General features: G+C 37.8%; 2 protein-coding genes across 4 annotated transcripts; one reads left to right on the plus strand and one right to left on the minus strand.

The window, feature by feature from the left end:
* Positions 1 to 404: 404 nt before the first annotated feature.
* LOC122093803 (GBF-interacting protein 1-like) lies at positions 405 to 14,068 on the minus strand. Of its 3 annotated transcripts, none has more exons than XM_042664290.1 (10): positions 13,526 to 14,068; positions 11,547 to 11,590; positions 10,936 to 11,041; positions 9,994 to 10,123; positions 9,187 to 9,872; positions 7,044 to 7,437; positions 6,156 to 6,414; positions 5,139 to 5,303; positions 2,607 to 3,104; positions 405 to 1,256 (listed from the first exon to the last, which is right to left on the minus strand). In XM_042664290.1, exons 1-10 carry the CDS (start codon positions 13,683 to 13,685, stop codon positions 960 to 962), a joined length of 2,739 nt encoding a protein of 912 aa, XP_042520224.1. In that variant the 5' UTR covers positions 13,686 to 14,068; the 3' UTR covers positions 405 to 959. The 3 variants fall into 3 exon arrangements, with proteins under 3 accessions (XP_042520224.1, XP_042520223.1, XP_042520222.1); XM_042664289.1 differs by having other exon boundaries at positions 6,123 to 6,414; positions 7,044 to 7,434; positions 13,526 to 14,066; XM_042664288.1 differs by having other exon boundaries at positions 6,123 to 6,414; positions 13,526 to 14,066.
* Positions 14,069 to 19,073: 5,005 nt separating this feature from the next.
* Positions 19,074 to 25,831, plus strand: LOC122093326 (heterogeneous nuclear ribonucleoprotein 1-like). Its single transcript, XM_042663631.1, has 6 exons — positions 19,074 to 19,292; positions 19,388 to 19,428; positions 19,770 to 19,933; positions 24,238 to 24,337; positions 24,444 to 24,613; positions 24,933 to 25,831. Exons 1-6 carry the CDS (start codon positions 19,213 to 19,215, stop codon positions 25,455 to 25,457), a joined length of 1,080 nt encoding a protein of 359 aa, XP_042519565.1. The 5' UTR covers positions 19,074 to 19,212; the 3' UTR covers positions 25,458 to 25,831.
* The last annotated feature ends 1,325 nt before the right edge of the window (positions 25,832 to 27,156 follow it).

A 27,156-nucleotide genomic window follows, 5' to 3' on the forward strand; every position in this document is an offset into this window, starting at 1 on the left:
CTTCATGCTTTTTCAGTTTAGCACCAAGCAGAAGACTTGAATAAATGGCAAAATCTGGCACATCAGGGGGAGCTAATATCCAAAATAAAAACCCTACAGTACCTTGAAATAGATCACACAACTTGTAGATTCAGTTCCACACCATCCACATTAAATCTGAAAATGTCACCGAAGATGTTCCAAAATGGTCCTGAGCACAAGTCAATTTCATATGTCGCCACTACACAGGTATAAAACAGAACACTAACTACAGTTACAATTTGCATTTTATTTTATTCACATGGGCAGTTAAGAAAGGACTCTACAGTTAGAAGTCAGGAAGGAACCTTCACAACTCCCAGAAGTTTTTGGAAGCTTCCTCAGACCATGTGAAAGCCAGGTCTGTTAGCAAACTATCCGTCATATGACCAAAAAAAATTTCTACTTCTCTTACACCAATTACAACAGTTTGTCATACATCATCTCTTACTATCAAAATTTAATTTACAGGTAAGACAGTGGAAGAAAAACAAGGAAAACCCCACCAACTCCATCTTACCTTCAAAAGTCCCTATAGACCTAAAAGATGAGGGAAGGAGAAAAAAAAAACCCATAAAGCTATTCACCACCCAAAGTAATTCAAAAATAAAAGGGCTAGAATTTCTATTCAGAACAGAAAAGGATAAAATGGGGAAAAAAGAAAAGGACCAGCACCAGCAGCAAGCAACACCCCTGCAAATGGCTCCTCAACTAACTTAAAATGGTCAATATCAGTCACAGGCGAATTTCACCTTCCATCCCCATCCCCGAGCATCCTCCCCTCCCTGGCACAATTTCCCATCCATCTATATATTTACACTCAGATCATGGCGATGTCATAAAATTTTCCCTATGTTCCCCTCCACCCAAACTCCATGCATCTCCAAGAATTCCAAGATCAATTTCTATTTCTTGGTTTCACTCTCCAAAAGAATCACCTTTCAGTAATTATTAGTCCAATTCATCTGAGCACGCTGAGGCTGCTGATAGACACCAGCTGGGGGTCCCACCATTTCAACAGCTCCTGCCATTGTCTGAGACTGTTGTAGCAGTGGATGGACACTTGCCGCAGCCACTGTCTGTGAAGGGTGATAGATTCCAGCAAATGCACCATGGCCAGCCTGTGTGGGGGCAAATGCCACATGCTGCCCCTGAGGAGGAAGGTTGTAGAAAGAGCTAGCCGGCAGACCAGAGATGTCTCTTCCTGGTGCAGGAATCCAAACTGCCGATCCTTCACTCTGCATAAATCGGTCAACAGTTAGATATCTGACATTTTTATCCAGTGGCAAAATAAAGAAATACAATATGAAGTCCAAAAGTGTCTTGATCTGATACAACTGTTTTGACATATTGAAATGTTCCTCAGTATCTTTCTAGTTTTGAGGTGGAAAAGTCGAAAGCTTGGAAAGATCAAATACGAAATGAAGAGATTGAAGGTGATTTACAAGTAGCCTCCAATAGGAGATAAGTTGAATGGTTGTCACTAGATGTGGTATAGGCATCTGAAATGGAGGTCATTCAGTGCAGAGTAAGGAGAGGTGATATTATGCATGCAGATTAGAGGAGTTAAACTAAGGGACTGATAGCTCCAATCAGAGTAGAATGGTAGAACATCATCCCTTCTACTCTGAACAGGATCCCTACAACCAACCACATATAGGAAAAGGCTGAGAATCGTAGCAAGAAGATACAAAACCACATTAACAAATGTTCGTATAAATTTCATTTTTAAAATATAATGCCTTAGCTAAGAATCCTACAATATTGACAATTATTTTCAGATCCATCAGCAGCTTGATTAGATTGAACCAATAACATCTACTTATTTGCGATGTTCAAAATTTCGATCAAAATTTGGCAAAATATTTTTTGTTTCGAAATGAATCACATATGAAATACAAACACAATATTTCATAAAAAATGAGTACATGAAAACTCAATTTTTTTGTCGAAGTAATTGAAATGTCACATTCCTTGGTATTAAATACCAAATCTTGAATCAAAATAAAGGAAATTAGTCGAAATTGCTGAAACTTCTCAAATTTGTTAAAAAAGAAAAAAAAAATTACAAATCTTCGAGAGCTCAAACCTCTTCCAAACTCATCCAGGCTCCCACCATCCCACAACAATTTTGCAAAGAGATATTTAGGTTGAAACTTCAAGAAAGAGGTATGTCCCTAAATGCTATCATCTTGATCCAATTTTTTTACTAGATTAGAGCAATATTTGAATACTTAAACTAGCAAAATAGGTGTGAAAGCAAACTACCACTTCGAGTGCACTTTTTTCTTTCACCTAATCATTCATATATGTGTATTTGTGTGTAGTATTTCCCTCCTTTCCACTTATTGCCATTCATTTACCAAATTTACACAGATTTCGCCCACTTTGACAGATTTTGTCCATTTCGATGAAATATTTCGATCTCAACACAAGTCAAAATGACCTACCCTGTTCAAATCTGAAACCTTTTTGTGTTGTTGCCTGAAATTCCACTCTATTCATGGAGCAGAGTGCAAGGAAAAATAACTCGCATGAAGGGATGGAAAAGCTTAGAGCATAAGGCAAAGAAAGTGAGAAAGACAAACCTGCTGGCCGGTGATGTAGACATTATTTTCCTTGAACTGAGAGGCCCCAACATCCTCATTTCCTGCAACATTTCCCGTGGTTGCGGCAGGACTGGGACTGTAACCAGCAGGGGAGGAGCTGGGTCCATAACCGGTTGCCATTCCTATATGGGTTGAGTTGCTGGTATTATTTCCAGGTTTGTATTGAGAAAGAGAGTATTTGACACCTGTGGCAGCAGCTGCTGCAGGAGGTGGATATACATTGCCTGTCGGTGGTTGCTGAGGGAATGCAGTGTTGCTTAGAAAATGGTGAATAGTTGGAGGTGGTACATAGAATGGGGAGAAATACTGGCTATATGGCATGTAGTTAGGAGGATAATGAGATATGTGTACTCCAGCAGGCTGCCTGAAAACAGGAACCGGTTGCTGAGTTACAGCTAGAGAGCTCTGCATCACACCCGCAGCTTGAGTCACCAGTGGAGATGGAGCTGTGGTAGACAGAACCAAGGAGTTGCCACTCTGCAATTGAACACCAAAGTTTAAGGCCAGGAAAACATGCACATTTACTCAACAAAAATCTAAAAGGTGAATAGAGTGATTTAACACAGAGAAAGGTTCTTGGAGCTGCTGGAACCAGAACTAATACTGTCGAATACATAGTGAACCAACGGAAATTTTACATGGACTAATTGAAAAAACTAACCAGTAATAAGCCCTGAATAACCATTATAATGTCAAATTTTCAGTCAACTTTGTTTTACTCATTATTTAAGTGCCACTTGTCATGAAGCATTTGTTCAAACATTGAGAATTCTCGATACATTCAAAAATTCCTAAGACGAAGAAAGTTCCAGGACTATTATTAGCATGGCACACATTCGCACTCACATTCACCTTCACCAAAGCCTAGAGTAAATGAAGCAGATTTGAGAAACAAATGTGGTAGAAGGGACTCCAAGAATTGACTTTCTTCATAAGCTGCAGATTATTCTTTATTATTAAATATAAGTTTTTGTTTTGTGGGGCCCACACGTGGGACCAAACAGCTCCTACTCTCATTCTACAAAAAGAGGAAAATAATCCTCTGTTTTTCTCATCCCTGTTTTTCCTTGTTTTGCTACCTGCAGAACGCGACACGTGGACAACTTTAAGACCAACGCACCGGATGTAATAATCCTCACCCAATCTTGACCGTTGGTCTCCTTATTGTCCACGTGTCGCGTTCTGCTGGTAGCAAAACAAGGAAAAACGTGGATGGGAAAAACAGAGGATTTTGATCCACAAAAAGAAGGGGGGTGGTTCTGGTTCTCACATTGCTCTGAAGCACACAGTTAGTGTTAAAAGGAAGCTGAACTAATTCAATCAGAGGCTAAGAGCCAGTTTATTAACAAATTAATTTTGTTTCTTTACAAAGTAATTTCTATAAAAATCAGAAGTCAGTTGGATTATAATTAAATTCAGCTACGGGAATTTGAGATTTAATTTAATTATTTTGAAAGATGGGGGTATTCGTAACTTGATTACTTAGTTTGAACCTAGATATGAGTAGGAGTTGGTCAAAGTCCTATTAGGAATTGAGCTTTTTAGAATCCATAAAAAGGTGGCACATCCTACAGCTATAGTCTCTTCTTTATCACAGCACAGACCTGGGATTGAATCCCTCCTTCACTCTCAAACCCCCCCTTTTTTTTTTGTTATTGTCAGCCAAGTATACGCCACCTCAACCAAGCAGCCAGGGAATCCCATCTTAAAATTGTTCTAACTGACCATTTGGGCAAGCCACATTAGCCATTACATGTAAAAGCATCCTGGAAAAGCTAGCCTTATATATTAAATTGGGGCAGAAAACAATTCCCCAAGTGTGTTTTCCTATGGCGGATGCATCTCCATCAAAATGGACCATTGCTTGGGACAATGGTCAAAGGTTCATGCTGCCAGGGCTCATGCCTGGGTTTGAGTCTTGACAGCAGCCACTTCATGCAAAAAAATGCGGAAGATTAGGGCCTTCTCCAAACTCACCCCTCCCAAGACCCTGCATAGGCAGGACTAGTGTAATGGCCCTTCTTATGCATCTCCATCAAAATTGACTCCTTATTGAGGTATGGAGACATAGACATGACACACATGTACTCAATTCTAAGCATTGAATTGTCAGAGCACTGTCATTTCCTATTAGGTCATGTAAGTTGGCCCCAAGAAGCAAAACCACTTGGATGCTTAGGATCACCCAAACAAGTCTAAGCTTTTGCTACAGTTATTAACAAAAATGGTTATTGATAAAACTAGATGCTAGTAAGAACAGAGGTTTTGGAAATTAGCAATCTGAGTGGCTGCCTTACATGAATCATTGAAATTGATAAGCATTTGTGCCGGAAACCACGCATTGCAGTACCTTTTCTCATATATGTACACATATAAATGAACAAGGCATTTACACACCCTTTAATATTCTTTTCCATATAAGCATTTCAAATTATCTAAGACACCCAGTAACATTTAAATCTTTCACATACTGGACAAAATAAAAATTTAAATTGATCAATATGAACAAACCTCTTGAGGAGACTGGCCAGTCTGCGAAGACAGCACTGCAATATTCCCGTTGTACTTGGTTGCAGTTCCGGGAGCAAGAAAGGGAGAGAAGCGGCCATCACCATCAACACCAGGCCGGTAAAACTGGGTATAATAGCTTGCAGAGGGATCAAATGGTTGCTGAACCTAATTATAAAAAAAAAAAAATAATAATACTAATAGTTAAGTACCTTATTCCCCCCCCCCTCTCCCCAAAAAAATGAAAATCCAGATATTTAGAAGAGAGATAAGGGAGCTGCCAGGAGAAGACTTCATTAAGAACATGATTGAACTTTAAAGTACTAAATGGTCCAGCCCAGTCTAGGAAGTATACCACAAAAACAGTAAGGTGAAAAAGAAATAAACATCAGTCTTATGATTAAAGAGTGAAGGACATGCCAGTTTTTCAGAAAAGAAAGTTCAACTGGTAAAAAGGTTGAACTACACCCGATTGAACTAGCCAGAGATATCGCTAAGAGAATTGCTTAATTGCTTTGCAATTTCATACGGAATTTATGTCATGCTATGTATCTGGGCCGTGTCTGAACCCATAAATTATCGTGAGGCCTCCATTACTACAATATGTTTCATGTTCAGATGATCAGGACCACAAATGAATGGGCTCAAGCTAACACATCCTCTATGCAAATAATAACATGGAAAGATGATTTGAGCATCTGACCCATGCATTAATTGAAACTCTGAATCTTTGATGCCCCTTTCCAACTTTGAAATGAAAAGAGGAAAAAATAGACGGTGGCAATAATTTGGTTTAATCTGGTTCTTTGCCAGGTCAATCTCTCAAATAATACACTGATGGGTCCTAAGACTACAAACCATGTGACAAGATACAGGGGCCCAGAACTGAAGACACTACCCGTGTACTGGCATATGTGGAGGGCCAACCCTAAATGTAGGAAAGTTGATTGATAAAAGACATAAAGCGCAAAAGAATTGAAGGCTTACAACAAAGCTTGGGAGGCGGGAGACATCACGTGCCTGAGGCTCAGAGCTTTCAAAGGGTGCCAGCTGACCTCCTACCATGGGTGGCATGAACCCAAAACCGTAATTTGTGGCATTATGGACAACCGAGTACTGAGGACCACCAGATGGCAAAACTGTCTCAGGCTTGGACTCTATGACTTGACTGGATGAGACATCAGCCTCTCCAGAAGACAGGTTTTCTGGCATCTGCGTAGGTGACTGTGGATGATCAGGATACCTTTCCTCCTGAGCAGCAGGAGATGCATTGTGATTGCTGCACACAATGTCAAACAAGTTAAAATTTCAGAATTGTGGAGAGTAATAGCAATAGGTACAACAACAGCTGGAAAAGTATGATAAGATTCAGAACAATTAATGTATGTATGCAGTGGACTAGACTTTAAAAAAAAATCTCATCTCAAACAGCCTAGCAGTAAAGATGCACCATTTAAAGGAGCTGAAGTACCACTATAAAATCCACCAGAAATTCTTCTAAGATCAAAACCAACAAAATAACCACAACCATATCATCTCTATCCCTTTCATCCAGATCCCTTGGCCAGATTTAGTATTAAGCATCAACAGAGTGCAATATAATGTCTATCGTCACCAACATGGTTGGATTTTGGCACAAAACTCCCCTTTGCAGGAATGATTTTTTAGAAGGCTCACAGTCTCAGCATGTCTTTATGTCCACAACTTGTACAATGCCAAGCCATACTTGGACTTCTTCATTATGCATCGAATACCCTTTCTGAATAATCATGTAGCAGGTAATGGAATTTGCATCATTTTCATTCCCGGAAGAGAGGATGGAAACCACAGGGGTGTACATGGTCTCTAATAGAACTAGGTATATTAGTTATACACCCAACAGAAAAACAAGTGTTTTCTGATACGAACCTTGAGGAAGGTTCCTCAGCAGTTTCTTCAAAACCCTGTGAGGATTCAGACAGAGGTGTAGAGCTCTTCTCACTATCAGGACCATTTGCATAGCTCGTGCTGGCCCCAAAACTAGCATCAAAGCTTCCAAAACTCAATCCAGTTCTTTCTGCTTCAGGGACATGGAGATGGGTAGGAATAATAACATGTTGACCATCAGAGAAACGTAAATCTTCCAACTTCTTCTGCAACTTTAAACTTGTTTCTTCTGAAGCAGAGATACTCAATGAAGGTTGTGACCGAGCACCAGCTTCCACAGTGATAGATGCACCATCAGATATCCCAATGGCTCCACTAGCTTGGGAAGTATTAGTGTTTGTAGGCTTTGGTTTCCACTCCTTGCCAGGGCCTACTGCTGTGGGAAAAACAAAATCACCAGTTGTATATCCATTAATAATGTTGACACAGAACACACATAAATCCAGGCAGTCGCAATTATTTAAATGCATAAAAGATGCAAACCACCTACCAACTTGGAACCCTAATCAAAACTTTTTTGATCTTAATTTCTTCCATCGAACTGCAATGAATAAAATTTGCATATAGGAAATAAAGTATAGAAAAAACTGTCATATTATATCTATGATATATGCCACAGAAGATAAAAGAGTTTGAACAATATAGGCTGTGCAAAAAAATGTATAGCCTGATTAGAAAACAGCTCAGCTCAACTCAACTCAACTCAACTCAACCCAACCTTATCCCAACTAAATGGGATCAGGTACATAGGTCCTTTTTTTCTCCAATTATTTTTAAAAAAATGAGATAAAAATATCAAGAGATGAAATTTGTAAAAAAAAAAAATGAATGGAAAGAAAATTCTCTCAAACTCAGTTGCAATTAATTTTGTCCAAACTACAACCCCCCACCCCCCAGCGGAAAAAGTGAAGAAAGTGCATAGCACACAAATATTGTACAACCTTGGAAATTCCATACTTGCACTTTCCTGATGATACTCTCACTCAAATCCATGCTCTTGCTTTGCCAAATGAATGTGCATAGTCAGATGAATAAAAGAAAAAAACCACATCAACACTAAGGCCTGATTTTGTATGAATTCTATTTGAATTTCATGAGGTAATTTATATTTGGGAAGTTATTTGGTTTGATTTTTACACCTTATTTCAGCGAAATAAAAATCAAATTTCAATGAAATTCTGAAATAGGTAAGATGCTCTTTCAAAAGAAAAAAGTCCAAACCAATGCATGAGGCTCCCGCTACTGCAAGGTCTGGGGAGGGGCAAATGTACACAGCCTTACCTTCTGCTTCACAGGAGAGGGGTATGCAAAATTGAGATGCTCTTTCAATTTTCGAAATGGCATTCACTCTTGCTCTTTAATGAGCACATGGTTAATTTGATGGGCAAAGTAGTAATTTCATGTTAAAAATAAAGCTGTCCTTCTGCTCCAAGTGGTCTCACAACCACCAGCACCACCACCTCTACCAAAGAAATATAGAGAATCTGTTCTCAGAAATTGAATTACCTAACAGATTTCTTATTCTTGAAATATTTTAGATTGATGAAACCAAATAATTTCAATTTCTTGACAAAAACTCTATTTGTTGACTATTTTATGAAAATAATCCAAAATTAAAATAGGAGTCGCACCAAATCAGGCCTAAACATCAACACAGAGAAAGAAGACTAATTCAATTAATTCGATATGCATGTTTCAGTTCAATATCCAAACTATAACATTTTTTCCTACTTGTTTCAAAAGGTTACTTGAGAATAAATGGAATGTAAGCATGTGATTCACATACATGAGTACATTAAGAAGGACTCCAAAGCACTAATATCAAGGTTGGACTTAAGGAACAAAAATTTTACAAGCCAATTTATTGAATCTTTCCCTCTCCCTTCTTTTTATTCCAAGGAAAATGCATCAAACCAGAATTATACCAAACTTACTTCAACTACACATTTCATTAACCACATTTTTTCAAGTTCACTAATATCCATCAAGAAAAATCATAATTCCAATAATCACAAATCACCCATATTAACCCTATATCTTAACATTCAAATCCAAAAATAAACATAAAAGTCCCGTCAAAAGGAAGAAAAAAAAATGAGGTTTCAGGCTCCAGCATGTATATTACCCTTCTGAGGACCAATAAGTTGTTGCGATCGATTGCTGTAATTAGATGAAGGCCTACTAGCTGTAGAGCTACCATGAGTAGAAGATGTAGGTTGCAATGGCTCAGAGAGATGATTCCTGTCAGCCCCCTGTGATTTGGCAAGCATCCTGCTGTGCATGGCGTTCCCAATTTCTAAAACTGCTTTCTCATTCATGGTTGAAGACAACTCAGATTCAATTGCATCATGAGCTATAGTTTTGTTCATCTGAAGATGATTGGTTAAGTCCTGAGGAGCAGCTGATTTTCTATCAGCAGAGATGGTAGCATTTGGATCAACACTAATTCGTTGGCTCCCCACCTGACGTTTAATTGTGCCCACTGCACCAGGAAGCCGTGAATCCAGAGAAGGCACCAGAACAGGATCTAAAGCCGAGGAATATACACCAGACACAGATGCGGGAGTCGTCGAAGTCAAGAAGTGGTCAGACCTTGGTGTGGGCTGACCATCTGAGGCTCCAACCACAGATGCAGGGATGTCACTTTTTGCATTGACATGTGAAGAAGGGGCTCCACGCTTATTCGTATCAAAACCTGAACTATCTTCAGATGTGTTCATGTCACTGCCAATGGGCAATTGGGAGACACGTCCATGACTGGAACTCCCAGAAGCCACAGTTGTGGGACCATTAGCCACAACAGAAACAGAGCTGCAAAACAAAAATATCCAAGTAAATGTCATACAACACAATACAGTATCACTGGAGAATAAGTTTAAAAAAAATAATAATAATAATAATAACAATAATAATTATGTTGACAACAAGTCACCTTGATGCAGGAGTTGTTGATTTATTTTCCGTATTCTGAGATACAGGCAAAGAAGGTGTAACCCCTCTCTCAGCACCTTGATTGACTCCATTTTCTTTTCCAGACAGAGGGTTCCTCCCGCCACCAGCATCTGACAAGATGCAAGTCAGAGAAACAAAGTTGAAAACTCAATATAGACATAACAGTCACTGACACAACCTAAAATCAATCTGTTGTTAAAGACATGGTAAGACTGGTTTGCAACATCAACATCAATATCGAGATGCTCTAGGATAAAAGTTGCTGTGCTTTGAAGGACAAAGGAACAATGATGAGAAGAGGAAGGTATCTCTCGGTGCACAAAAAGAAGCCATAAGACCTGAAGCTTAAGCTTCACTCTCATTTAAGAACATAACAATATTGTAGAAACAACCAGAAACATAATAAAAGACTGCTTCCACTCCTTGTGGTTACGTCCTCAGTCTTGGCTGCTATACTTCGATAGCCCTTTAGTCTGGCGCCAATCTATTTCCTTTTGTGAGTGGAATCAGATTAGAACATGTGACCACACACGGATAAGGCAAAGGTTGTTTCAAACTAGTTTGTCCAGATTAATATAAAGACCACCAACTGAACCAGCACTCAGATTAATGGTAAGACACCAACTAAAAAGGCACTCCTCTGGATAGAGGATGGTGCAACAAACATGTACTTATTTTCCTGCCGCCTGTGTAAGCTTTAAACCCAAGCCCTCAATATAGCGTTTTAGAAGCACCATATATATAAAGCATAACATAAACTGGCAGTTTCAACAAAGTTGCAAAAAAATCAAAAACAAAAACAAAAGAAAACATCAGAAGAATGGACTTGAAGCCTATTGCAAGACAAAAGGTGAAAAGATAGATTACATATCAGCAGTAACAAAGAGCTGCAATTGCTATAAAGTTGAAGTGAAATTTATACCATGAGAGACGTAACGAGGAGAATAATTTCCACGACCACCCCTGCCCCCTCTCCCCTGCACGCCTGATTTCCATCTAGGATCTGCAGGCTCTCTGTTGTTCAGATTCTGCAAGAAAATAAAGATATATAGTATTGTCAATCAAGTGAACAAAACGAAAAGAAAAGAAAAGTACAAAGACAGTTCTTCCGGGGGGAGGGGAGAATGTTACACAAAAAATCACAGCAAATAATGTTTGAAAGGAAAACTTACGAAAAATTCCACATGACTCAGATAAGAGTGAACCATGAAATGTAAAAAAGCAATATTTGTATCAGATAATCATGATTACAACTGAATTCCTTTAGATTTGTCAACTTCAAAACAATCCTACATCTCACTTCTTTTCCCAAAATTTCTTACTTCCACCTCATCTTTACAAATTTAATTATATACAAACAGTGAGACCTTGAATGCACGAAATTTATATTCCGAAAGACTAATCAAAAGCAACACCATGATATATGGCATAACTCCTTAAGTATATTATAGGTTTTGTGTTTTATTCAATGAATGAAACTGCGAAAATAAATTAAAAATGAAATGGGTTTTATCACCTCAAAGAAAAACTCACCTCCTTTCTCCTGTCACGTTTCCTTCTGACCTCGTGAAATGTATCTGTTAAACCAAAGCAAACAAGTTTGGAAGTTACTAAACATATTAAACATAGAAATGACTCCCACTTTCCCAGGTATTTATAACTTTATTTTTTATATTCATAAAAATAGAAAGGCAAATAGAGACAATGAGAGCACAATGTGAGGAAATCATATAAAGCAACAAAGAGGTTCTGTTTGTGAATTCATTGAACACATATAACAAGACGATGAAAGCATGTTATGCAGCCTATGGAACAAAGATGCTGACAAGTATCCTAGCATTTCTACTTGAAGCCTTAAATCCAGTTATTCACTTGTTTGCATCTATTTACAGCTGCTAGAAATGTGCCTTAAGAAAGCCCTTACTCAAAGCTCGTTTGTGTCTATCGACAACTTAAATCATCATTAAAATCACATTAGGAGAGCCCTTAATTCAGCCAATAACTTGACCACAGATGAATTAACAATAAATTAAAAATGAAGAAGGGTTTTCCATCATGAATAAAAACAAAACTACACTAATCCTTTTATTGTATCTCCAACCAAATCTTTTTCTCCGAATCTAATTTGTAGCAAATCAGTACTAAACATACTGTGGGTTTTTCATCAGATTAAAAAATAACAAGAAAATATAAATCCTAAGCTACTTATAACAATATAAGGAGGTGGTTAACTGACCAAATAACATGTAAATAGGAAGACACAAGAAATCCACCATAAAAACCTACCAAAATCAAGTATTAACGCAAATACAGGCATCATGGTGGTTGGGATACTCCTCATACAAGTCAACATACAAAATTCAAATGGACCCCAATTAAGTAAGTAATAACATGATAACCCATTAACAAGGTCTACAAATAAATCCAGATTATCATCAGAAAAATCACAGGAAACCCAATATCAATTGTTCATGTCCACCATTTCTATGAGACAACCTCCACCCAAATCCAACTCTTTTGGTGATATTTTTCCTTCCCCTGATTCCATGCCTAAGGAAAACAACGAACAAAACACCAGTGTGATAATCATACATGGCGTCGGACCACAAACTGTACATAACTTCCTCGAAGTCTTTCTTCTATTGTGCCAGGAACTTGATATTCAGTCTGGATGCCAACATCCAGTCCTTTTCCAGAAAATACAAGTGTCCTTTAAGAAACTCCTCAGCACCTGCTGATCCAACAATTGATTGTAAACAAATCTTCACCGTGCTTCTAATGCCCATAAAAAACCCCAGTTCATGAAGCAGCACCATGAGTTCTACCGGGGTATAATCTCCAGACCACTGACTTTGACCCCAGTTCTGTGAATCTAGTGGGAGGGAAGAGAATCACTGATAATTTTGAGAGATAAACACGCTGTCATTTCCCATGATTCATCAGTGGGATGAGCATTGGAAGAGAAAAGAAGAAACCGCAGATATTTCAAATAAACCAAATTCCTAAAAAAAAAATACAACAACAACAACAAGGAAGAAAAAAACAGGGGGGAAAAAAGGAGGGGCTCCCAAAAAAAACGATGACAACTTTAATTTCACATCCAGGGTGCCAATGTCCCCAACTCACAGACAATGAAGCATATTTGAATTGAAATTTTAAGACTAAATGGAAGCCCTGGACCAGAAAATCTTAGGTGGACAAAGTCCCATTTTGAGGTCCAATAAACGCAAACAGTACCGAAGTGGAGAAAGGAAGGGAAAAGGAAAGACCCAACCAAACAAAAAAAAAAAAAAAGCTAAGCCATCCTAAACATAGCTTACATCAGACACTGTAGAGCAATAAAATCTCCAGGTACTCAACTCAAAATTTCGCAACCCAATCGCAAAACATCCCCCAAATCAATGAACGAACTCAAAAGAACCACATGGATCTCAACCCAGAAGAAGTGAAATCAAGACCAACCAAACTAACCGAAGCCCAAAAAAGATTAAAGTAAATCAAAGAAAAAATACCTTGAAGCAATAGCTTCTGAGCGGTTTCATTGGGATCCATTGAACACTCCCTGAGCATTGCATATATCTCCTCATCGCTGTGGTTGCCGGCGATCTCTTTGATGTTTTGGATCGTTTTACGGACATTGTTAGGGATTGGAACCCTAGAATTGCCACTCATGTTTACAAGGAGACAGCGAGACAGAACCACAGAGACCGAGAAAAAAGGTAGGGAAAATAAGGAAAGTAATCGTAACAAAACAACTGAGAGAGAGAGAGAGAGAGAGGGGGGGGGGGAGAAGATGGGTCTTGGAGAAATAAGAAAAAAAGGAAGAGGTGATTTTGGGGGTTTTCGAATTGGTTTCTAGACGAAGTATGAATGAGAGAGAGAGAACAGAATAAACCAAAATAATAAAAGAATAATTAAAATTTTGACTTGAGAAAATGGCGAATTGACATAACCCCTCAGACTGTGGCCACTGTTTTGAGAGTAGGCGCGTTTGTGAACTTTTTTATTTTCAGGATATCCATTCTATAATCCACATCCTCTGCAGATAGCGGAGAGATGGGGTGAACATCTGATGATTGAGAACATTTAAACTAATGATCTCACCGTGTAGAAAAAGTGAAGTCCTTTCTATACTCTGTATTTCCTTCCATTTTCTAGTGAATTATGTCCTCATCAAATTACATTTTTACATTTGAGTAGAGGTGTCGATCCATCGATTTGATTTGTTAGGTTTAGCCCAGTTTTGGTCAAACTTAATCGATTTTGGTATTCACTTGGCGAATCCGAAACCAAACTATTAAGGATTTTTTTTTATTTGGTTTTTTTACTGTTTTTTCTTTTCTTTTTTTTTTCCTATTATTACAATGTAATTGGGTACTATAGCATACGATATGGTCCGGTTTCAAGTTTGTATATATACGTAAGGAAATGAATAAACAAACAAAAAAAAAATATGTTATTTTAAGGTTTTTCGGTTCCTCATTGGGTTAGTATTTGTCCAATGTCATTTGTTATTGGGTTTGTTCCCGTTTTAGCTTTCGCTTGTTGCATTGGTTTGGTTCAATTTGATTTCGGTTTCTATCAATTTCATCACACCCTATTTGAAACAGAATCAATGTATGGTTGGTTCGGTTCAGGCTGAACTGGTTGCATTTGGTCAGGCCAAGGGATTCGTGTTGGATTTTAACACCCTTACCCTTGAGACACATCCTTTATGTTGTGAACTAGCACTTCAAACATGTCTAGACAACATGTAAAGGTTATAATGCTAGACGATTCATTGCCACTACATATAAGGGGAGGTCATGAGCGTCTCAGAGTTTGAAGGGCAACGAGCCCTCAACCTGCAACCATAAAATGAGGGTTTTATTCATATATGAATCTATCCAATTTATAAAGGAAGAACTTGCTTCATTGTCTCAATTTCAACTCAAATATGCGCTTGATACACACTATGGTATAAAAACAATTTACCAAGCATCCGAAAATAGGAAAATATATTAGCATTGTGATTACACTACTTTGTTGATTATATATTGCAGTTCTTCTACGGAAATTAAAGGAAATGGTTATCTGAACTAGTGGCATAGAGGAGACATGGAACGGTTTCATTAATGGAAGGGTTGCAAGGTCGTTTATTGGGAGGATTATAAATATAATTAGGGAGGATGATAGTGTAACCTCCCTTGGCGGCTCAATAACCTTTTCCCAAGTCTATTACTTGAGAGAAAGTTATGTTATTGAAGCAATATTGGTTAATAGAGATTGATTTGCATTTTATTTAATTTTGAGGCAAGAGGGTGCTATGAGGAAATGGCACAGGCAACAACATGAATGAGGTGCGATAACTAGCATAATACATAGGAAGGCAACAATATCATTTCATATGAGAAAAGATATAAACAGACACATAATTACTATAACGTACCTTGTTGGTGGCTCATATAACAATTTTTTCCTTGTTTTTTACGTACTTCAAATATTAAAAAAGAAAAAATTTGATAAAGTTTTGATCTTTGTCTCTCTTTCTTTTTGAAAATTCCATTTCTTAGGACAAACACATTATCACAACCCTAATCTAATGTGTTAATCACTGGTGTCATCTTCAATCCATTGATACCAATAAACATAAGTGGCAAAGTAATTCAAGGTAAAATGGTTAAACATAATTGACAGAATTATTTAAAATCAAAAGTTTTCAACTTGAGACACCCCACCCCAAGAAAAGGACAACTTTTTTTTTTTTTATATTAACACATAAATGCGCCTCAATGTGCCACATTCAGCGTCCATTAAAACATAAGAGGCACAAAAGGTAATTTGGTAGCTCTTACCCTAACCCTTTAGAAACCCTATTTCTCGTTCGTCTCTCTCCCTCTATGTTATGTTAAGATGGCGCCTCTCTAGCCAGGGTAACTTGTGTAGAAAATCATTATCTTAAAGTTAGTTGTATTTGATGAAATTCAATTCAAAAGTATTGCAAACCACTTCATTGTTTTCTATATATCCATGTTTGATCTAGGTTGATCAAAACTCCGGGATGTGTTTGGTAGCCAAGAGAAGAAAATAAAATAAAAGGAAAAAGTATATTTTTTTTATTTTTTTTTTCCTTGGTTTAAGAATTTTTCTTTGTACTTTGTATGTCTTCACCCAAGAGAAGATTCCCCTTTTCAAATTCAAAATTCCTCTTGGGAATTGTGAAATTTTATTTTGTTCCCCCAAATTTTTTTTTTTACAAAAAACAAAAAAAACATGAGAAAATGTGAAAAGTTAATAAGACAAAAAATAAATGATTATACAATGATTTTCTATGTGTCTATCTTTATCTTAAAATTCAATATTTATTTATTTATTTTATTTTATTTTCTTCTTTTGATGACCAAACATACATACTATTTTTATTTTCTCACCATTTCTTCTCTTTTCTTATCTTTTATAGATTATTTTTTCTTTTATTTTATTCTCTTGGCTACCAAACATAGCCCCAGTTATTAATTCATGGTGATTTTTTTATATAGTTTTATTATTATTATTATTATTATTATTATTATTATTATTATTATTATTATTATTATTTAAGATAAAATAAATTGTAATACAAATTGAAAGTGAGTCCATCTTTGCAACTAAAAAAACAAAAAAAGTGAATCCATCACTCTTTTCTCCCATATGAAAAGATATATTTGCCACTCTATTGTGGAAAATGAGATAGACTTGTCCATACAAAGAAGTCAACCTCTTCACTTTGCAATCCCTAAGATGACAAAAGCTAAAACCATATACAATGATTTGCTACATGAGTAATATGGCTGGGGCCATGGTTCTTGAAAATGGAATGGTTAGTATCGGACAAATCATAATAGCATTGGCCTTGACCGATCTTCAATCTTGACATTTCCAATCTCGTCCCACATGCATGGTTACAAGGTAAAATTATAATAAAATTAAATAAAAAAAAGGTAAATCAGTCCACGATCCAATCAATTCCGAAATGGTATCGAAATAGGATCAGCCTTCACCATTGCCATGAACTTTCTCGATTTTAGAACTTTGCTTGGGGCTTTTGGAAAAGTGTTATAAGTTCTGCATTTCTTATGATAAATGATTTAAGATATTCATATTCTTTCACCAATTAAATCCATTAAGATGGGATATGAGTTGTCAGAGACTCAGAATAGTGGCTGGAACCATATATCAACAATGATGCACAATAGTTGGAGTCTTATCTGTTTCTTGAAATTTGGAGAATTATGTTATAGTAATTTCAACTAGTTTGAATTTAGTATGAGATTTAATTAAAATTAAGGAGAAATGACGTTGTTTGTCTAATGTTTCTTATATCCAAAGTCTAGACATAACCATCTTTTAATGGAATTGTGAAAAGATGCCTTCACCCCCCTTGAAAACAGGGGTTATGTCTCCACGTGGGAAATGTTAAACAAACAACATCCTCTTCCCTTAAAATTTTATATGAATTTGCTAGCTATGCTTGGACCTAATTACAGCATGGTTTTCTTCCAAGTAAATGAAATGATGTTTATTTGAGCACAAAATTTACCACACCTACAATGTGGGCTTTCTTTCTCATGCATTCTCACATCCTACCCATGTTGGATCCACATCGACATTCTCTATTCTCCTTGATAATGTGGAGCCAATTATCTAATGTCATGATTGGTGAATCAGGAAGTCTTTCCACATTGGTGGTGTGGGAAGCCCTCTTCCTTCATTTATGGGAGAATGTTTTATGTTTGGGTGCATGGACTAGGCCAATTAGGGGTGTCAAAACTTAGTCCGAACTGATAAAATGATTGAAATCGACTGATCAAACCTAAACCGAATCAAATCGATCCTTAGTGTATTGGTTTTGGACCGAGGTATGTTGGGACCAACTGAAAATTGGTCAAAACCGAACCAACCAATAACCAGATCGAAACCAATAAGAAAGTAAATGATTACAAGATTATCCATTTTTCACAATATTAGTGAGAAATTTTTTTATTGGAAGGGGAATTTTTACAAATCATTGAATATTAGGTTATAAATAGATAAATTGATTTGTAAATTATAATAATGTTTTAATTGATTTCCTTGTTCACTATACAAAACTAGTTGGATAGTTAAACGAATTGTTGGATAATAGGGTTCATTTTGTGATTTCAATATTTGTTATCTCCATAGTAATTTGTTATCCATTGGTTTCAATATTAGTTATATTTCCCATACAACGATAAACCATGATTTACTCATAAATTTAAAGTTTTTTTTTTTTCCGTCAAATATTGTCACTATAAGTTATGAATGTAAGATTTAATTATGGTTCAAGCCTAATAATAAACGATCTAAACCGATATTGAAAAACCGAAATAAACCGAAACAAAAACCTATCGAAAACTGAAGTTCCTTAACAGATTGGTTTTGGTCTCCCTCTTTCCTAGACCAAATCGAACCAAACCGAACTGAACCGACCAATTGATACCCCTAACACCAATGATTCTCTCTCTCCTCCCCCACCATTTTAGTTGTACATGTGGCATCATGGGGAACCCTCTCCCGATCTGCATTGCCATTGGTGTAGCATAGGGGTTTAAGTTTGGCTGAACATGCCCAAGCCCAAGCCCTTGCTAGGTTTTTCAACTTGTGGGTTAGGCTAGGGTTGAGATTTCTAGGCCTAAGGTAGGCCGGGCTGGGCCTTGCTGAGGCTTAGGGTAGAGCATGACCCCCTGTCTATGTAAATATGTAACATATATAATCATAGCTGACTTTAACCCAAATAAAAAAATGCTAACCCGAGCTAGCGTAGCCTTCAAATGACAATAAATAAGGATTAGCAGGTGTCAATCAGGGCCAAACAGGGTTGGATTGGGTTGAGCCCAGTACGTCTAAGCCAAGGTTACAGTAGCTCAGCCCGACATAAGAGTTAGGACTGGGCTGGGCCAGGGCTGAAATTTTAAAGAACCTGTTGTACCCGGCCTGATTGAACCCCTAAACCGGACTATGAGACGCACGTGACATTTTTTCGTCTTTCTATAAATATCCAGCTTAAGACCGAAGCGCCTGGTCTGTTCGAAACGATTCATAGCTCTCAGCCCTTTTGTTCCCTCTATCGCCGAGTAGTCGTGGAAGCCAAAACCCTAACCCTTGCCACCTCTATTACCAGCTTATTCTCTCTTCTTCGGATCTCTGGTTTTTTAAAGATATGGTGAATTTTAAGGGTGCTTCTTCAGAGAGCGATTTGAAGTCATCAGAGAGAAACACAGGAGATGGAGCGAGCCCCGGGTTCGTATTCTTCTCTTATATCCATCTCGTTGGTTGTTCATACATTTATTTTTGAGCTTCACTAATTCTGGTTTTTATTCTTTTGTTGACTGTAGGAAGATCTTTATCGGAGGATTACATAAAGATACGAGCCTAGGTACGCCTTCAGTTGTTGTCTAATACTTAGCGTTATTTTCTGCATTATGTCTCCAAATTCGGTTTGATTGAAATAAATACCTCACATGTCATTTTTTCCCCTGATGGATATGAGATTCATTTTCTTTTGGTGCATCTGGATTGAAGTTTTGGATTTATTGATATTTATCTAATAGGGTTGTCCCTTACCAACCCCCCCCCCCCAAAAAAAAAAAAAAAGAAGAGAAAGATTTTCCCCATTAGCTCAAGGGAGTTAACTAGGGATATAGTGTATGGTTGATAGTTTTCTGGCTTTGTTTTGTTTGTGGGATTTTTTGGCTCACCCCATTGTGATGCAATCAGCGACATTCACCAAACATTTTGGAAAATATGGAGAGATAACTGATTCAGTTATAATGAAAGATCGATACACGGGGCAACCAAGAGGTTTTGGTTTTATTACTTATGCTGAGCCATCGGTTGTTGACAAGGTTATTGAAGAAACCCATGTTATTAACGGAAAACAGGTAAGCACATTTCTGCCATGTCTTTTTGAAATTGTTGTTCTCTTTCATTGAGCTTGTGTTTTTTGTTTTTGTGCAATTGAAATTGTTTACAGAAACTCTTTGAAATTATATTTGCTTCCCCCCCCCCCCCCCTCCCCTTTCTGGTGGGGATGTACTTATAACTTATCCGTCTTGCTGATTTTGAAACAATTTTTGGGAGTTGTCGATATGGATTAATTGCAGAAAATGCGAGTTATTGGCAGGTTATTGTGGAATTCCTCAGTAGTTCAACCTCCCCCCACAATGAATTGGTTCCCTGAATAAAAACTGAGAAGGATGAAAATCATTAACTTTGATATGACATAAGAAGAATCTGAATTCTGAAAACCCATTCACCACCCCTCTCAAAACACACACACACACACACACACCACAGATATAAAGATTGGCTCGGTGTTTGCCACACTTTCATAATCTGAATGGATAGAGTGATTGCAATGATTTTTGGTACAATGTGGTCTATTTCATGTTGGATGCTACTGATTCCAAGTAATGAAATGGATTTGAACACTCAAGTACTAGCATAAGCAAATGGTTGGCTCTTGGTTTGAACCCCTGGAAGGTCATTGCTTGCAGATCTGGGTCAGCAGATACCACCCATTCGATGTGTGCTCATTAGAAAATTGAAGTCACAAGGGATTGAATATGTTGGGATCAGAGAACTAGGTTTGTGGATGCCAGGTTGTTCATCTTAATAATTAAGAATTTTACTTTGTAGTATTTAGAAAGCTATTTGCTTCTAGGAAGGAAGTGGAAGGTTTCAGTTTTCTGTTGTTTGAAGAGTGATGTTTGTTGGTGGGTCTGAAGGTGGCTAGTTGGATTGTGATAGTTATCCAATAGGGCTTAGGATCAATACTGATTATTTTGAGTGACAGGGAGATTAGGTGTGGTCATCTGGTGGTTTGGGTGTTTCTACAGAGAGCACCTTTGGGCATTGAGTGAAACTAGTCAGTCCAGTATCTCCTGTAACTTAGTAAGTTGACAAAAAGAAAGTAAAGGAATTGCAATGGAATAAAAGCCTCTATCAGAATCTACCTGTGGATTCCCATGAATCTGCTTATTGTTCTTTAAGAAAACCTTCACCACAAATCCTGATTTATCTGGAACACTCTGGTTACCTGCCTACGCATTGCCTAGGAATTTCATAGGCCAAAACTTTGATCCTTTTTTCTTTGCATCATGAGATTTAAAACTTTAGCTATCTAGACCTTCTGTAATCAAAATAATCCCAAATGAATCATCAGACATATAGGGCTTGTTTGTTTAGAGGGGTTTTGCTTGGGTATAGGGCTCGTTTGTTTAGAGGGGTTTTGCTTGGGTGGGATAGTTGTACGAACTATACCACCCCATCAATATTTAAGTTGTTTGTTTGGCCGTGGTGGGATTCTAGGGAAACATGTCCACAGTTCTTGTCTGCCCACGCAGACATCAAATTCTCCCACCAAAGTCCCCACCAAAGTCCCACTAGCCGCTGCAACCACCATTATCAGCAATCAGCAACATGTCCCCGGCGACAGCGACTGCAGCAGCAACAGCAGCAGCAGCATTGGCAGTGGCAGTGGCAGTGGCAGTGGCAGTAGCAGCGGAAGCGATGGAAGCAGCATCTCTTCTGTCTCCTTCTCCTTCGCCTCTTTCTCTGTCTCCTTCTGTGTTCTTCTTTTGTCTCCTTCTTCTGTCTCCTTCTCCTCTTTCGCGTCTTCCCCTGTCTTCTTATTCTTTTTATTTGTTTATTTATTTATTTTTGGGTTAGCAATTCTTCCTTTGTCTCATTCTTCTGTCTCCTCGTCTCGTCCTTCGCTTCTTCCTCTATTTGATAACAGCACCCGAAGGCTGAAGCTACAGCCCAAACGAACCCAAAATCTGAAGCAGGGCTGACTAATCGAGTCTCAAAGAGTTCCATTCCTTGAAAAACAAGGAAGGTTTCCGCAATCGCAGCGATGGCCCTATGGAGTTCTTGCTCTCGTTTATTTAGTTTATTGATTTTGTTTATTATTTTTAATTAAACAGAGGTACTCAATCATGCGAGCTGGGGTTTCAGCAACCATTGTCGAAGCATTTGGGTTTTAGAACTCCAGTCAGCCCATTCTTTTGTTCTTTCCCTCTTTCACTTTCCTTCTCTCCATCTCTCATTTTCAACCAAACGCTGGTGGGTGGGAACTTCTCACTTTATCTCCACTTTACTTTCGTTGTTCTTCACCCCATTAACATGTGTGTCTCACTCTGACAACAATCCCACCCCCAACTCCCCTATAAACAAACGGGCCCATAATGATGCCTGGTCAACAAATCAGATATAATCTATCTGGCCCCTGGCCCCACCGCTAGCTCCAGCCAGCAGCCCACCCACTAAAGGATCAGGAAGCTTTGATGTGTTCCTTCCCCCCCCCCCTTTTTTTTTGTGCCAACAAAGCTGGTCGTCTAAGAACTACTTAAAGTAAAAACTTCCTTCCTTCTCCCTATAGTCCACCACTTCCGTAGACATGGATAGCTGAGACTGAAGAGCTCTAGATTGACTAAATCACTTTGTTGGATCAGTAGTGTAACCGGGGGCATCGGATGCATTCTCAAGCTTCCATCCCGATTTCACCAATGGTACTACCTTAGCTATGCTATTGGTGTTGCTACCTCCACCTATGCTTCCCTATATATGCTTTAGCTACTAAAGTAGAGACCTGCCCCTACTGAAAGCCGGAGACCAAGACAAGACCAATGAGTATACATATACCGAGTATACCTATACCACTGCTTTACCGAAAGCAACTAAATGGAATCTTAACCTTACATCATGATGATGACAGAATATAAAAAAAATGTGTTCCACACAAATCAAAACCAATGACAAAGAAGTAGAAGGCATCTCTATTCAATAATATACACAACTAGACAACTCTTACTAAGTCGTTGTCTAGGTGCGCCTGGTAATCTTGGCAAGTTCCTTGCTTTTGTGCTTGGCTCACCTTTCCTGGACCTCCACAGAGTGCCTGGTCAAGTAGGTGGCTACACTGGTGAATCCACATAGCAAATTCCTATTACAAAAGCTTTGAAGCCAAAATGGAAGGTTGCTCCATTGCGACTTAGCAGTCAGAGGTTTTCGTTTGTAAACAGTTTCTTTGAAAATTTTTTTTTTTTTTTTTTTTTGGGTGGGGGGGAGGTTGCTTACATTAAGACCTTCCCTAGACTCCACAGTGGCGGGAGCCCTTGTGTACTCGGTATGCGCCCTTTTTTGAAGCCGAAATGTAATACTAGAAATGAATTCACATACAACGTTTTGTTAATTAAACTTTTATTGTTTGGATGGAACTCCACAAGTAACATATATCCAAGTCCTACATTGTTTCTTAACTCCTACCTTTTAAGTGCTGATGAAATTTTAACAAAAGAATTTTATAATTGCAAGCACTTATGACTTTGTTTGAGATATTGAAAATATGTCAGCAACTAAAAATACTAAACTAATATAGTTGCTTGGCTTATACTGTTACATCTGCATCATGATGTTTATTTACCATTTGAAATTAATATAGTCCAGTCTCCAGAAATTATGAGATTTTCTTAAATATTTGCCTTTTTATTCTGATGTCTACTGATAATATGTTCAATATGGCTCCTTTGACCCTTGACATTATTGAACAAATTAATTATGCTATGGTAGTTTGATGTAGATAAGTCACTTAATGAGCTTATTTTATTGCAAATAAGCCTTGGGTTGGGTTATATATGTGTTGGGCCTTTGATTCAATGGGTTTTCTTTGTAATTGGCCACTTTAATTGGTAGAAAGTAGGAAAACGAGATTGAATTCATTAGTTTAGTTAGAGTCCTTTGAGTCTATTTCCTTTGTTATTTCAGTTTGAGTAAGTTTTGGTTTCTCTATTAGTAAATGACTAGTTAGTTAACTATTCCATGTTGGAGTTTAAGTCTAGTCCTATTTGGAATCCAACTCCTATTGTATAATGTCTAGTCCTACTTGGAGTCGAACTCCTAGTTAGGTTATGACTGCTAGTCTGCCCTCTTTATATAGAGGAGCTAATGTACTCTAATTGGACAGATTTGAAAAATGATGAATTAAGTTTTTGTCTGAGAGCCTTAGGGCTGTGTCTGATTACCCTTCCCCCCCTCTTTATGCGATTTTCCCTCTCTGCCCTAAGGCTACCCCATCATAGTTCTTGCTTAGTCCTGTGAACTAATAATATATTGATAGGATATGTTTACCTTATCCTTGAAAAGCATCAAATTTTTATTTTTGAAATTATTCTTGAGCTGACAGGTGGAGATAAAAAGAACCATCCCAAAAGGCTCTATGCAATCTAAGGATTTTAAAACAAAGAAAATATTTGTGGGTGGGGTGCCAACAAGTGTCACTGAAGGTGGGTTGTCAACAGTTTTTTTTTTTTTTTTTTTTTTAATTTATATTAGTATCATTTAATTTCAATGTATCAATTAATACTTTAATTCTCTTATGTTCCTGAACAGATGAATTCAAAAATTTCTTTTCCAAGTATGGGAAGGTGGTGGACCACCAGATAATTCGTGATCATGCAACCAATCGCTCTCGAGGATTTGGATTCATTATATTTGACAGCGAACAAGTTGTAGATGATATTCTGGCAACGGGTAATATGATTGATCTGGCGGGTAACCAGGTGAGTTCAGTGGAATGGTGGTTCGCCAGAAAACACGTAGATGGATATATATTTGCTCCATGTCACACGTTAAACTCTCGAAGATTTTCAATTTTACACTTGATAATGAGTGTTGAGTTTTCTTTATTTGGTATTCATTACAGTTGTATTCCGTTTTTTTTTTTTTTTTTTTTTTTTTTTTTTTTTTTTTTTTTTTTTTTTTTTTTATAATTTTTTTAGCAAGATATCAGTACAGATTGTTTTAGACATTTCAATGCCAGGGATGTCAAGATAATTGGAAGTTTGTGGAATGTAGGTTAACTTGCTTGCTTTGTTGTAGGTGGAGATCAAGAAGGCTGAACCAAAGAAAGCCTCAAACCCACCACCACCTCCTTCTGCATTTGGTAGTGATACTAGGGCTCGTTCTGTTGGTGACCCTCTCAGTGGATTTGGCGACACATATAGTGGATTTGGCAGTAGTGGTTTTGGTGCTGCTTCCTATAGGACGCCTGGAGGTTTTGGTGGTAGACTTGGTGGTTATGGGGGGTATGCTGGTGGAGGTGGAGATTTTGGCAGTGGTTATGGGGCGTTTGGCAGCAGTGGCCTAGGTGGGTACAGAGGAGAGTCCTCCCTTGGTTATTCTAGTCGCCTGGGACCATATGGTGGGGGATTTGGAGGGGGTTATGGTGGAAGTGGCTTAGGTGGCTATGGCAGAGGAGGTGAAGGCTATGGAGGCTATGGTGGGTCAGGATATGGTGGTGGTTATGATTCTGGCCCTGGTGCCAGTTATGGTGGGGCAGGTGGATTGTATGGAAGTAGAGCAGGTTATAGTGGCAGTAGCCGGTACCATCCTTATGCCAGGTAGAAAAGATGAATCGTCTTGCAGTTGCTTAAGCTTCCTTCTAGCAGTTCTACATGCGTGCCTCTAGTTTTTTGTGTATTACATCTTGTGGCAGGATAGATACTGGCTTGCAGGTGCTAGAAGCTTTATACCAGAGGAAACTTTCTAGAAGATCAAGGAGATTGTTGTTAGTTATTTTCGTTTCTTGGATATCTGTATGGCCTAGATAAACTATAGATGATCCATTTAGTGTTTGTATGTCATCGTTAGACATTAGGTTGATATTCAATTTAGTTGGTTGTAGATTTAAGCCTCTTTATTATAGAGCTTTCTGCACTTGAATTTTAGTTTGATATTAAGATAGACATTTCGTCTTTAAGAAATAGTTTGCTGCTAAAGGATTATGATGTTCAGTTTCCTTTTAGAATCCTAGACAGGTGGTTTCCAGTTGAACTGTTTCTGGACTTCTTGACTTTCTTCCTAGTAAGCTTGAACGTGTGCTATGTTCAAGCAAAGGACTGATGGTTACCACAGGGGATTTGATAATTATTGATTGGCCCATGATATTATGTTTCAGTTAAGAGCGCGAGTTTAGTCGAGTTACTAGAGTGGCATTGTATGTCATGTTTCAAGTGTCGTCCTTTTTTTTTTCAGGTCATAGGTGAAAAGCTAGATGGCCATGGGTTATTGTGTCATTGAACACCACAGTTGCATTTCTGCATGTGCTTTAGTTTCGTTCTGTTGTCGAGTCCCACCTGTGTTTGGATTTTTTTTGGGGCCTAGACTTTTTGGCTACCTTCCGAATGCATTGAGTTAATTCTTGTTTGTTAATTGGCAGATCTAGAATTTACCTTGTATTCTTCAATATAATCTCAACTGGTTGGAAAAGATGTGATATGTTTAAGGTCACCAGACTCACCACCATAGTGTGTTAGCCGTAAGGTTGGTTTCACAGAGTGGGTTGCGTGTGCGGTCAGGTCTGGCTCTTATCTTGGTATGATTTATTTTTTGGGGTGGTTTTTCTTTTTTGGGGGTGGGGGTGGGTGTGCGGGGTGCTTTCTTGTGATGTTCAGAGAAGTCTTAAGAAACCCGAGGTGGTCAGTCTACTCTTGTTTTGCAGTGCTGGGTAGAAGGGACCCCAAGCGCCAAACATTAGTAATGATTGTATTTTATTAGTTTTATCATAGTAGATTTTTGTTTTAACATTTCTTTCAATCAAATTTATACGCTTCGATTCCTTCATTTGAGTATGTGTGGTCGAATGAGCCATTCCCCCTCCCCATTCCAGACAATTTATCTTGTCATTTCATGTTTCTTGGTAATAAATTCTCAATTATAGTCATGAATCAATCACATTATTGAGTTTGGCTTCAGTAGATTGCGAGCCATATGAGCTAATACAATATCATCTCTATGTTTCTTTACCAAATTAGCAGAATAAAAATGGTAAATATATGCAAAAACCACGATCATCTCCGCATATTTAGTAGTGATACATTTTACATGTAATTTTGTATTTTACAAGTTTTATTATTGAGATTTGGATGTAAAGTAAATTGAAATTTAATAACTAAATATTAGGTGGTTTAGACTTAATGATATCGTAACATGTGGTGTGATTGTTAATGATTTTAAACCTTTTTTCTACTTCACTTTCTTATCAATTAATTTCTCTTGGAACTAATGCAACAAAGGTCCTCTTTGGTGTCATTTTTCCTTTTGA

This window comes from Macadamia integrifolia, chromosome 11 (genome assembly GCF_013358625.1).
Source record: "Macadamia integrifolia cultivar HAES 741 chromosome 11, SCU_Mint_v3, whole genome shotgun sequence".
NCBI classification, from domain to species: Eukaryota; Viridiplantae; Streptophyta; class Magnoliopsida; order Proteales; family Proteaceae; genus Macadamia; species Macadamia integrifolia.